This window comes from Gobius niger, assembly GCF_951799975.1.
Source record: "Gobius niger genome assembly, chromosome: 7".
NCBI classification, from domain to species: Eukaryota; Metazoa; Chordata; class Actinopteri; order Gobiiformes; family Gobiidae; genus Gobius; species Gobius niger.
In genome coordinates this window covers 30,754,568-30,768,490 of record NC_136858.1, presented here as the reverse complement: position 1 = coordinate 30,768,490, position 13,923 = coordinate 30,754,568, and the positions used below count along the sequence as shown (strand labels likewise).

General features: G+C 44.0%; 1 protein-coding gene across 1 annotated transcript; it reads left to right on the top strand.

The window, feature by feature from the left end:
• Positions 1-10,731: 10,731 nt before the first annotated feature.
• cox5b2 (cytochrome c oxidase subunit 5B2) lies at positions 10,732-13,772 on the top strand. Its single transcript, XM_079560216.1, has 4 exons — positions 10,732-10,903; positions 11,385-11,455; positions 13,339-13,438; positions 13,543-13,772. Exons 1-4 carry the CDS (start codon positions 10,798-10,800, stop codon positions 13,653-13,655), a joined length of 390 nt encoding a protein of 129 aa, XP_079416342.1. The 5' UTR covers positions 10,732-10,797; the 3' UTR covers positions 13,656-13,772.
• Positions 13,773-13,923: the final 151 nt, after the last annotated feature.

Sequence of the window (13,923 nt, the reverse complement as noted above, 5' to 3'; positions counted from 1 at the left end):
GCCGCTCAGTAGTGGGATCGCGCCTGTGAATAGACGCTGTAGTGCAGCCTGAGTAATACAGCGGGACTCAGTCTTTTTGTCTTCCTTTTCATTTAACAAACTAGAAACATTCACCACACGACCACATTATGTTCAATGTGTGGATATGTTTGGACTGATCCTGTGCCTTTGCTGTTGAAGAACCATGAGTTTTACCGGTCCAACACTGCCCTCTACTGGAAAATAACGAGCTACACCAGCTCTCGGCCAAACAGGGAGTCTGTCTGTGGCTCAAGTCAAAGATTTATGATTTTGACGATGCAGACTAGTGTGTGCGTTTTTCAGAACCAACAACATTAGTTAGGCTTTCTGGTATTAACAAAAGGCCTGGTTTGTTGCTCTGTAAGTTTTAACCTCTTAACTCCCGCCTGAACCGAGAGGATCTTTTTCCTCACGTCATCAGATTTTTTTCCCATAATTTTTTTGTTGAGTATTCAACTCATTTTTGTAACTTTTTTGTCATTTTTGTAACTTTTTTGTCATTTTTTGGGTCACATTTTTTTGTCAAATTTTTGTCTTTTTTTGTCACATTTTTGTCATTTTTTCGTCCATTTTTTCATCAATGTTTCGTCACTTTTTTGTCAGTGTTTTCTCACTTTTTTGTCACATTTCCATCATTGTTTTCGTCTCAGTTTTGTTGCTACTTTCACAGCTTGTTTCCAGAAGCTTTTGGGCTGGGGTAAAGCCAAACTGGAGAAAATGTGCTCGGTTCAGGTGGGAGTTAAGGGGTTAAATGTTGGTGGCTGCTATTACACACATTTGATAGATTCGCTGTCACTGAGGCGTTTATTTGCAAAAACAAAAACCGTTTGAATTTGTGTCTCATGTTTCTAGTTTGTTAAATGAAGAGGAAGACAAAAAGACGGGTTCCGCTGTATTACTCAGGCTGTCACAGTTCGAGTAAAGGAACAGTCAACGTGTTATAGGCCTAAATGTCAAGAATATCTCATAGCCAGGATACATTTTTGTGATTTATTATTAGGCCTATTTTCCATTTTCTTTAAACAAATTATACGTTTGTTCATGACTAATGCTTTGTAAAATCGAAGTGTGGAGTTCTTCATCTTCAGCTGAACATGTCAACAAAGTGTCCATTCTCCTCAGTAATCAAGACTCACCTCCCTGTTCAGTTTGTGCCAAAAACCTTTTGGGAGCAGAACTGCAAGGTACATAATGTAGTGATGCATTTAAAAAGGTGAGAGCATCATAGGTCCAAAAAAGTAGGCGCAGGTAAAACGAAGGAAAAAGAGGATCTGAGGCACATAATGTGATAAATATTGTTATTGGTTCTAAAACAACAACAACAACAACAACAACAACAACAACAACAACAACACACATACAAACACACGAGTTTCCCTCCCAGAAACCTAATTTGACTTGAGCCACAGACATAGGCCGAGAGCTGGTGTAGCTCGTTATTTTCCGGTAGAGGGCAGTGTTGGGCCGATAAAACTCATGGTTCTACAACAGCAAAGGCACAGGATCAGTCTAATAATATCCACACACTGAACAAAATGTGGTCGTGTGGTGAATGTTTCTAGTTTGTTAAATGAAAAGGAAGATAAAAAGACTGAGTCCCGCTGTATTACTCAGGCTGCACTACAGCGTCTATTCACAGGCGCGATCCCACTACTGAGCGGCACGGGGGCTTTGGCCTGCTCCGTCTCCGACCTGGGCCGGTGCGCCCCTCCTTAGACGACCTGGTGGTCCCGGGCTCCCCCAGGAGCACCATATCGATACCGAACTTAGTGCGGACACCCGATCGACATAGTCCACTGCAGCTCAGAACTCCTGAGCTCAAACGATCCGCCAGCCTCAGCCTCCCGGTGACTTGGATTACAGGCGCGCGCCACCGCACCCGGCGAGAACAGAAGAGCCCACGTGCACATTTGAGGCTCACCTGTGTGACGTCATCAAAAGTGCTGCGTTTTTGCCTTCCTCGTCACGAGTCATCGTCAGAGCCAATGGGCTGGTCTTCACTGACTTTAATGACCAGGGGCGGACTGGCCATATGTCCATTCTGGAAGAGCAGGGCCACTGGCTCTAGGGCCACCGGTCCCGCCTTAACCGAGCTTTACCCAAATCTAAAAGCTAAAAAGAAAAGCATCAACAAAGCGACAAAAAAAAGGATGAAAACAAAAATGTGCAGGAAAAGCAACAAAGAAAGTGACGAAAAATGTGATGAAAAAAACACGACAACAGGCAACGAAAAGGCCACAAAAACATAACAAAAAATGATAGAAATAAAGTGACAAAAACACAACAAAAAGCCACAAAAAAAAGAATGAAAAAACCCCCCAAAAAATATGATAAAAATGTGGCGACTTGACAATAAGTTGCAATCACTCTTGTAGGTCTTAGCTTTCAAATGAGCAATTACATTGTTGCGTGTGGCAAGTGCACATATACATTAATTTGGGCCAGGCTGGTCAGAGTCCAGGGCTGTTTTTCAGTCCCAGTCCACCCCTAACAGCCACTAACACTTAGCCTAAATCTACACCAGATTTACAACCAAGTATCAGAATGATAAATATTGTTGTTGGTTCTAAAAAACTACAACAACAACAACAAAAACAACAACAACAACAAAAACAACAACAACAACAACAACAACAACAACACACAAACAAAACAAACAAACAAACACACAAACACACAAACACACATTCAAACACATGCGTTTTCCCCCCACAGACAAAATATTTGACTTGAGCCACAGACAGAGGCCCCTGTTGTTTGGCCGAGAGCTGCTGTAGCTCGTTATTTTCCAGTAGAGGGCAGTGTTGGCCCGATAAAACTCATGGTTCTACAGCAGCAAAGGCACAGGATCAGTCCAATAATATCCACACACTGAACAAAATGTGGTCGTGTGGTGAATGTTTCTAGTTTGTTAAATGAAAAGGAAAACAAAAAGACTGAGTCCCGCTGTATTACTCAGGCTGCACTACAGCGTCTATTCACAGGCGCGATCCCACTACTGAGCGGCACGGGGGCTTTGGCCTGCTCCGTCTCCGACCTGGGCCGGTGCGCCCCTCCTTAGACGACCTGGTGGTCCCGGGCTCCCCCAGGAGCACCATATCGATACCGAACTTAGTGCGGACACCCGATCGACATAGTCCACTGCAGCTCAGAACTCCTGAGCTCAAACGATCCGCCAGCCTCAGCCTCCCGGTAACTTGGATTACAGGCGCGCGCCACCGCACCCGGCGAGGACAGAAGAGCCCACGTGCACATTTGAAGTTTACCTGTGTGACGTCATAAAAAGTGCTGCGTTTTTGCCTTCCTCGTCACGACAGTCATCGTGTTAGGCTTAAAGGTCAAGACCATCTCATAGGCTACTTTTTTTGCAATGTTTTGTTTTTATTTTTGAATAGCCTGTTGCTTTTGAGTTATGACTAAAATCGAAGTGTGGAGTTCTTCATCTTCAGTTGAACATGTCAACAGAGTGTGCACTTCTCCTTGTCGACTCATCAAGACTCGCCTCTCTGTTCAGTTTGTGCCAAAGACCTTTTGGGAACAGAGCGAGGTAGCCATAATGTAATATGCATTTATTAACATTTTTTCTATGCTGGTTTAGGAGTGGATTGTGTGTGTAATTTTTAGAATGTTGGATTGAATGGGACCAGACTTTATAGCGACTCCTTTTGGAGCCGCGACCCCCATTATAACAGGTAAAGGGGTTCTTGACCCCCGCAGTGAGAAATAAGAACATTAGCACATTATTCTTAAAAAACAAACCAAAAAAAATGGCTGAAATAAAATTCAACAAACTACGGACAAATAATGGCACTCACATACACAAACATCAAACACACGCCACAATAAAACATTAGATTATATGCTAATGAAAATATGTATATTTTATCTAAATTATCTGGCGACCCCCGTAATTTGTCTCGCGACCCCCTTAGAACCACTGCCTTATATCATAAACCACTGGAAGGACTTGATATCTGACATTTGAATAAAAAATGTTTGCCATTTATTGTCTAAATCTTATAAATTCAGGCAGAGCATGAAGCAGCTCCACCTCCCAAAATAAACTCTTCACTGACTTTAATGAGCCACCAACACTTAAATCTATACCAGAGCTACAACCAAGTATCAGAATGATAAATATTGTTGTTGGTTTCAAAAAAACAAAAAAACAACAACACACAAACACACACACAAACACATGCGTTTCCCACAGACACAAACTTTGACTTGAGCCACAGACAGAGGCCCCTGCTGTTTGGCCGAGAGCTGCTGTAGCTCGTTATTTGTCAGTAGAGGGCAGTGTTGGACCTTTAAAACTCATGGTTCTACAGCAGCAAAGGCACAGGATCAGTCCAATAATATCCACACACTGAATGTTTCTAGTTTGTTAAATGAAAAGGAAGACAAAAAGACTGAGTCCCGCTGTATTACTCAGGCTGCACTACAGCGTCTATTCACAGGCGCGATCCCACTACTGAGCGGCACGGGGGCTTTGGCCTGCTCCGTCTCCGACCTGGGCCGGTGCGCCCCTCCTTAGACGACCTGGTGGTCCCGGGCTCCCCCAGGAGCACCATATCGATACCGAACTTAGCGCGGACACCCGATCGACATAGTCCACTGCAGCTCAGAACTCCTGAGCTCAAACGATCCGCCAGCCTCAGCCTCCCGGTAACTTGGATTACAGGCGCGCGCCACCGCACCCGGCGAGGACAGAAGAGCCCACGTGCACATTTGAAGTTTACCTGTGTGACGTCATCAAAAGTGCTGCGTTTTTGCCTTCCTCGTCACGACAGTCATCGTCAGAGCCGCCTTATCCAATGGGCTGGTCTTCACTGACTTTAATGACCAGGGGCGGACTGGCCATATGTCCATTCTGGAAGAGCAGGGCCACCAGTCCCGCCTTAACCGAGCTTTACCCAAATCTAAAAGCTAAAAAGAAAAGCATCAACAAAGCGACAAAAAAAAGGATGAAAACAAAAATGTGCAGGAAAAGCAACAAAGAAAGTGACGAAAAATGTGATGAAAAGTTAACAAAAACACGACAACAGGCAACGAAAAGGCCACAAAAACATAACAAAAAATGATAGAAATAAAGTGACAAAAACACAACAAAAAGCCACAAAAAAAAGAATGAAAAAACCCCCCAAAAAATATGATAAAAATGTGGCGACTTAACAATAAGTTGCAATCACTCTTGTAGGTCTTAGCTTTCAAATGAGCAATTACATTGTTGCGTGTGGCAAGTGCACATATACATTAATTTGGGCCAGGCTGGTCAGAGTCCAGGGCTGTTTTTCAGTCCCAGTCCGCCCCTGACAGCCACTAACACTTAGCCTAAATCTACACCAGATTTACAACCAAGTATCAGAATGATAAATATTGTTGTTGGTTCTAAAAAACTACAACAACAACAACAACAACAACAACAACAACAACACACAAACAAACAAACAAACAAACACACAAACACACATTCAAACACATGCGTTTTCCCCCCACAGACAAAATATTTGACTTGAGCCACAGACAGAGGCCCCTGTTGTTTGGCCGAGAGCTGCTGTAGCTCGTTATTTTCCAGTAGAGGGCAGTGTTGGCCCGATAAAACTCATGGTTCTACAGCAGCAAAGGCACAGGATCAGTCCAATAATATCCACACACTGAACAAAATGTGGTCGTGTGGTGAATGTTTCTAGTTTGTTAAATGAAAAGGAAGATAAAAAGACTGAGTCCCGCTGTATTACTCAGGCTGCTCTACAGCGTCTATTCACAGGCGCGATCCCACTACTGAGCGGCACGGGGGCTTTGGCCTGCTCCGTCTCCGACCTGGGCCGGTGCGCCCCTCCTTAGGCGACCTGGTGGTCCCGGGCTCCCCCAGGAGCACCATATCGATACCGAACTTAGCGCGGACACCCGATCGACATAGTCCACTGCAGCTCAGAACTCCTGAGCTCAAACGATCCGCCAGCCTCAGCCTCCCGGTAACTTGGATTACAGGCGCGCGCCACCGCACCCGGCGAGGACAGAAGAGCCCACGTGCACATTTGAAGTTTACCTGTGTGACGTCATCAAAAGTGCTGCGTTTTTGCCTTCCTCGTCACGACAGTCATCGTGTTAGGCTTAAAGGTCAAGACCATCTCATAGGCTACTTTTTTTGCAATGTTTTGTTTTTATTTTTGAATAGCCTGTTGCTTTTGAGTTATGACTAAAATCGAAGTGTGGAGTTCTTCATCTTCAGTTGAACATGTCAACAGAGTGTGCACTTCTCCTTGTCGACTCATCAAGACTCGCCTCTCTGTTCAGTTTGTGTCAAAGACCTTTTGGGAACAGAGCGAGGTAGCCATAATGTAATATGCATTTATTAACATTTTTTCTATGCTGGTTTAGGAGTGGATTGTGTGTGTAATTTTTAGAATGTTGGATTGAATGGGACCAGACTTTATAGCGACTCCTTTTGGAGCCGCGACCCCCATTATAACAGGTAAAGGGGTTCTTGACCCCCGCAGTGAGAAATAAGAACATTAGCACATTATTCTTAAAAAACAAACCAAAAAAAATGGCTGAAATAAAATTCAACAAACTACGGACAAATAATGGCACTCACATACACAAACATCAAACACACGCCACAATAAAACATTAGATTATATGCTAATGAAAATATGTATATTTTATCTAAATTATCTGGCGACCCCCGTAATTTGTCTCGCGACCCCCTTAGAACCACTGCCTTATATCATAAACCACTGGAAGGACTTGATATCTGACATTTGAATAAAAAATGTTTGCCATTTATTGTCTAAATCTTATAAATTCAGGCAGAGCATGAAGCAGCTCCACCTCCCAAAATAAACTCTTCACTGACTTTAATGAGCCACCAACACTTAAATCTATACCAGAGCTACAACCAAGTATCAGAATGATAAATATTGTTGTTGGTTTCAAAAAAACAAAAAAACAACAACACAAACACACACACAAACACATGCGTTTCCCACAGACACAAACTTTGACTTGAGCCACAGACAGAGGCCCCTGTTGTTTGGCCGAGAGCTGCTGTAGCTCGTTATTTGTCAGTAGAGGGCAGTGTTGGACCTTTAAAACTCATGGTTCTACAGCAGCAAAGGCACAGGATCAGTCCAATAATATCCACACACTGAATGTTTCTAGTTTGTTAAATGAAAAGGAAGACAAAAAGACTGAGTCCCGCTGTATTACTCAGGCTGCACTACAGCGTCTATTCACAGGCGCGATCCCACTACTGAGCGGCACGGGGGCTTTGGCCTGCTCCGTCTCCGACCTGGGCCGGTGCGCCCCTCCTTAGACAACCTGGTGGTCCCGGGCTCCCCCAGGAGCACCATATCGATACCGAACTTAGTGCGGACACCCGATCGACATAGTCCACTGCAGCTCAGAACTCCTGAGCTCAAACGATCCGCCAGCCTCAGCCTCCCGGTAACTTGGATTACAGGCGCGCGCCACCGCACCCAGCGAGGACAGAAGAGCCCACGTGCACATTTGATGTTTACCTGTGTGACGTCATCAAAAGTGCTGCGTTTTTGCCTTCCTCGTCATCGTGTTAGGCTTAAAGGTCAAGAACATCTTATAGGCTAAATTTGTGTCATGTTTTGTTTTTATTTTTGAACAGCCTGTTGCTTTTGAGATATGACTAAAATCGAAGTGTGGAGTTCTTCATCTTCAGTTGAACATGTCAACAGAGTGTGCACTTCTCCTTGTCGACTCATCAAGACTCGCCTCTCTGTTCAGTTTGTGCCAAAGACCTTTTGGAACAGAGCTGAAAGGTCGCCTACATAATGTAATATGCATTTATTAACATTTTTTCTATGCTGGTTTAGGAGTGGATTGTGTGTGTAATTTTTAGAATGTTGGATTGAATGGGACCAGACTTTATAGCGACTCCTTTTGGAGCCGCGACCCCCATTTTAACAGGTAAAGGGGTTCGTGACCCCCACAGTGAGAAATAGAAACATTAGCACATAATTCTTAAAAAACAACCCCAAAAAATGGCTGGAATAAAATTCAACAAACTACGAACAAATAATGGCACTCACATACACAAACATCAAACACACGCTACAATAAAACATTAGATTATATGCTAATGAAAATATGTGTATTTTATCTAAATTATCTGGCGACCCCCTTAGAACCACTGCCTCATATCATAAACCACTGGAAGGACATATGATATCTGACATTTAAATAAAAAATGTTTGCCATTTATTGTCTAAATCTTATAAATTCAGGCAGAGCATGCAGCAGCTCCCCCCTCCCAAAATAAACTCTTCACTGACTTTAATGAGCCACCAACACTTAAATCTATACCAGAGCTACAACCAAGTATCAGAATGATAAATATTGTTGTTGGTTCTAAAAAAAACCAAAAAACAACAACACACAAACGCACATACAAACACATGCGTTTCCCACAGACATAAACTTTGACTTGATCCACAGACAGAGGCCCCTGTTGTGTGGACAGAGGAGAGCTGCTGTAGCTCGTTATTTTCCAGTAGAGGGCAGTGTTGGCCCGATAAAACTCATGGTTCTACAACAGCAAAGGCACAGGATCAGTCCAATAATATCCACACATTGAACAAAATGTGGTCGTGTGGTGAATGTTTCTAGTTTGTTAAATGAAAAGGAAGACAAAAAGACTGAGTCCCGCTGTATTACTCAGGCTGCACTACAACGTCTATTCACAGGCGCGATCCCACTACTGAGCGGCACGGGGGCTTTGGCCTGCTCCGTCTCCGACCTGGGCCGGTGCGCCCCTCCTTAGACGACCTGGTGGTCCCGGGCTCCCCCAGGAGCACCATATCGATACCGAACTTAGTGCGGACACCCGATCGACATAGTCCACTGCAGCTCAGAACTCCTGAGCTCAAACGATCCGCCAGCCTCAGCCTCCCGGTAACTTGGATTACAGGCGCGCGCCACCGCACCCAGCGAGGACAGAAGAGCCCACGTGCACATTTGATGTTTACCTGTGTGACGTCATCAAAAGTGCTGCGTTTTTGCCTTCCTCGTCACGACAGTCATCGTCAGAGCCACCTTATCCAATGGGCTAGTCTTCACTGACGTTAATGACAGCCACCAGGGGCGGACTGGCCATATGTCCATTCTGGAAGAGCAGGGCCACTGGCTCTATAGGGCCACCGGTCCCGCCTTAACCGAGCTTTACCCAAATCTAGAAGCTAAAAAGAAAAGCATCAACATAGCGACAAAAAAGAGGATGAAAACAAAAATGTGCAGGAAAAGCAACAAAGAAAGTGAAGAAAAATGTGATGAAAAGTTAACAAAAACACGACAACAGGCAACGAAAAGGCCACAAAAACATAACAAAAAATGAAAGGAAAAAAGTGACAAAAACACAACAAAAAGCCACACAAAAAAGGAATGAAAAAAACAAAAAAAATATGATAAAAATGTGGAGACTTGACAAAAAGTTGCAATCACTCTTGTAGGTCTTTCAAATGAGCAATTACATTGTTGCGTGTGGCAAGTGCACATATACATTGATTTGGGCCAGGCTGGTCAGAGTCCAGGGCTGTTTTTCAGTCCCAGTCCACCCCTAACAGCCACTAACACTTAGCCTAAATCTATACCAGATTTACAACCAAGAATCAGAATGATAAATATTGTTGTTGGTTCTAAACAACAACAACAACAACAACAACAACAACAACAACAACAACAACAACAACAACAACAACAACAACAACAACAACAACAACACACAAACACATGCGTTTTCCCCCCACAGACAAAATATTTGACTTGAGCCACAGACAGAGGCCCCTGTTGTTTGGCTGAGAGCTGCTGTAGCTCGTTATTGTCCAGTAGAGGGCAGTGTTGGACCTTTAAAACTATGGATAAAACTCATGGTTCTACAACAGCAAAGGCACAGGATCAATCCACAAATATCCACACACTGAACAAAAACTGGTCGTGTGGTGAATGTTTCTAGTTTGTTAAATGAAAAGGAAGATAAAAAGACTGAGTCCCGCTGTATTACTCAGGCTGCACTACAGCGTCTATTCACAGGCGCGATCCCACTACTGAGCGGCACGGGGGCTTTGGCCTGCTCCGTCTCCGACCTGGGCCGGTGCGCCCCTCCTTAGACAACCTGGTGGTCCCGGGCTCCCCCAGGAGCACCATATCGATACCGAACTTAGTGCGGACACCCGATCGACATAGTCCACTGCAGCTCAGAACTCCTGAGCTCAAACGATCCGCCAGCCTCAGCCTCCCGGTAACTTGGATTACAGGCGCGCGCCACCGCACCCGGCGAGGACAGAAGAGCCCACGTGCACATTTGATGTTTACCTGTGTGACGTCATCAAAAGTGCTGCGTTTTTGCCTTCCTCGTCTCAATCCGAGTTAGTGACATGACGGTGTTGCCTATATAAAGACCAAAGCTCATAAGAATAGCGCATCACTATATTGAATTATGTAATCTTTTTTTTTGTTAAAGCCATTCGCTGTTATATAATTAGTTAACTGTGCACTGACTGGGCTTAACAGGAAAATAACTGTCGCCATTCAGTAACTAGGCATTAGATTGCACTGCATATGAGATTCATAAAAACAAGGGAGGAAAAACCCATTCTCTGCAATCTGATTGGCTGATGCGCTAGCCAGTCTCTGCTCTGATTGGCTGCGGCGCCTGCCAATCTTTTCCGGGGTCATATCAGTCCACCGCACGCGCTCGGGTCACGTACGCTGCAGTTTTCCTCCTCTAACGTATTTTTGATCATGGCTTCTCGTCTTTTACTTCGAGCTTGTGCTTTATCCTCGCAGCAGCTGAGAAGTAGCGCAGTTGCCAGACCACTACAGCTACGTGCACTTTCTACAGTGAGAGGTATTTGTTTAACATTTTAATGATACAGTGTCAACTATAAGTGATCACGCGTCAACGCTGTTTACCATGTTGCTCATTTCAAGCTAAAACTGTCTGTTGTGAAGTCAGCTAACTGAGCCCGAGCATAACATTTCAAGGGTTTATATTGTTTAATCTGTCTTGTTATAACTTTAAAAACATATATATAACACGTGTTCATTCATAAATAAAAGTAAGGGCATATTTTGACCACTATAAGAGTCGTGTTCATACTAGAGTTAAAATGGGTCCTGCTATCTCTCAATGAAGGTCATGGAGGATTTTGATACGTCGGCAGTAATAGTTCCACCTACTTTTTGACGTGTACTGGATTAAAGCCAAGTAGAGGCCAGTCTCAAAGTTCAGGACTTGTTTCCCCGAGCAAGCAAGGACAGCCATCCCTTATGTTTATGTCCTCTGAGTAATACATCTTCTAACACACGTGATTCATTGTTATGTGCAGGAATCCCCAATGATGATGAACAGGCCACTGGACTGGAGCGAAGGGCCCTACAGTCTCTGAAGAAAGGGAAGGTACAAAACTTTACAGCCCGGTCAAGTTCAAATACCACCTCTTTTACATCTTGCAGTGACTTTTTTTTGAAAGAAAAGCTTCAAGCCAGTACTCGAGAGATACACTTTGCTCTTAAGTCAAAGCAAACACTGGGTTGAACTGTTGTTTTAGGCTGTTTTCACACATGTCGGAGCGCCTTGTAGGTCGCCTCGAGACCGCCTAAGCTCCAACTGCATTTACTCCAAAGCAGGGGCGGACTGGGACTGAAAAACGGCCCTGGACTCTGAATTAACTCTCAAATTAGCGTAAATGCGACACTTCCACAAAGACGTTTTTCAACCTCGTACCCCCGTCACGCTGTCGCTGCGTTTTCGTCACATTTTTGTTGTTTTTTCATTCCTTTTTTTTGTGGGGTTTTTGCTGTGTTTTTGTCACATTTTTTTGTCACCTTTTGTGGCTTTTTCATTGCTTTTTTCTTTTGCTTTTTGTCTTGTTTTTGCCATTTTTTTTGTGTCACTTTTTAGTTGCTTTTTCCAGCTCATTTTTGTTCTGTTTTCATCCTCGTTTTGTCACTATTTTGATGCTTGTCTTCTAAGCTTTTAGATGTGGGTAAAGTTGGTTAAGGCGGGGGTAAGAGGTTAAGGATAAAATTGAGAGGACTGGTGGCCCTAGAGCCAGTGGCCCTTCTGTGCTCTTCCAGAATGGACATATGGCCAGTCCGCCCCTGCTCCAAAGTCAGTTCAGTCCGTGTTCACACGCGCTCGCACAAAACCTCGCAACATCTGCCACGTATCAACAATCAGCTGTTTAACGAGCTTATTCCCATGACAACGAGCATCAACCTGTCAATGTGCCGACACCGACGCGCACAAGTACAGGCACACTTCCTCAGTGTTATGCGGTGGTCACTCCCCTCCCTCGTGGTTACAAACAGTGAGGCCGATATATACGTGAAGCGCGGAGAAATGTGCTTAAAGAGGGGGTATTATGCTTTTTTCAATCACATAGCACCAGTCTATATCACACTACAATGATGCCGAAACCTTCTGTTGGTCTGTAAATGCAGTAAATTAGAATAACTGCCTTGTATGAAATTGCTCTCTCAAAATGGCTGTAGTGAATGTCTTGAAATAGGCCTCTGTCTCTTTAAGAACCTCTGACCCTTTCCGACACGCCCCCTCCACACGCTGTCTGTGACATCAGTGGGGAGGGTCTTTAAAGGAGCTATCCTTGATTGTTTTAATTTTCTGTTGTTGGAATAAAATGTGTTTTGTCCTTTTTAGTATATGGTAAAAGCAGACATTTATCCAAAAAAACACTTTTAAAACAACAAGCCTTTTAAACAAAAAGTCATAAAATGTCAGGCTAGTAGGCATTTTTTACAGTGAAGTGACAGTTTTCCCACATGAAAGTTGTGAAACCTGGTTTAAACTCAGTCCTTGTGACAAATTTTGATGTTGTAAATGCATTAGGAAAGTTTGAGATGAGTTTGGACCACAGAAAATAGCAATTTGAAATTTGAGTGACCCCGTTTCTTTGTACAATCAGATATAGCTCCTTTTAATCAGCTCATGGAGAGGAACGTTTCACTGCAGCAGGAAGGGAAAGATGGAAAAGAGAGACCTGCCTTGATGATTTAAAGTTGTGGACTTGTCAACGTCTATTGATTCTATTATAGTCGCACTTCAATTCCTGCGCTCTTTTCAGTTCAGGCTTAGTTAATGTTGCTCAACCGGACAAAAGTCGTATGATACTTACTATACCAGATCACTGTGACTGGAGAGATAAAGTGTTCATTAAACGTGGGCTTTGGTTTAGCAATTGGCAGATGAATGCTTCGCCCCGCTGCACCATCTACTTGATACTAGTAGTACTTTATACTAAAGTTGAAGTGTTTTCTCAGGACCCATACAGCATCCTGAAGCCCCAGACCTACGCTGGAACCAGTGAGGACCCCCACATTGTGCCAAGCATCGGCAACAAAAGGATGGTCGGGTGTCTGTGTAAGTTTATTTAAAATCAGTCTATTTACTCCTAGGAATCTGGGCTTCTTTAGATCAAGATGACCAATAATGTTCTGGATCATAAACATCGTGTCTGTCTTCAGGTGAGGAGGATAACACAGCCATCGTGTGGTTCTGGCTTCATGAAGGAGAGGCGCAGCGCTGTCCCTCCTGTGGCTCTCATTACAAGCTGGTGCATCACGACCTGCCCCACTAAACCAGTGTGAGATCGCCTCTTTACTGCCCCCTGGTGGCCCTATGCTGCAACCTTGCACTTGAATGTCTGCTGTACAGTTTGAGAAAATAAAAGGAACTCAATAAAATCCATGGTTATTTTGTTTTCAAATTCTATAATGCAGTGGTTGCCAAAGTGGGGTCCTCGGACGCCCTACAGGGGGGCTCCCAAATAGGGCTGTCACAATTATTACTATGTTCCGGGCTCAATATTTATCTTCAGTACAGTAGATTTTTTTTTTTCCTCAATT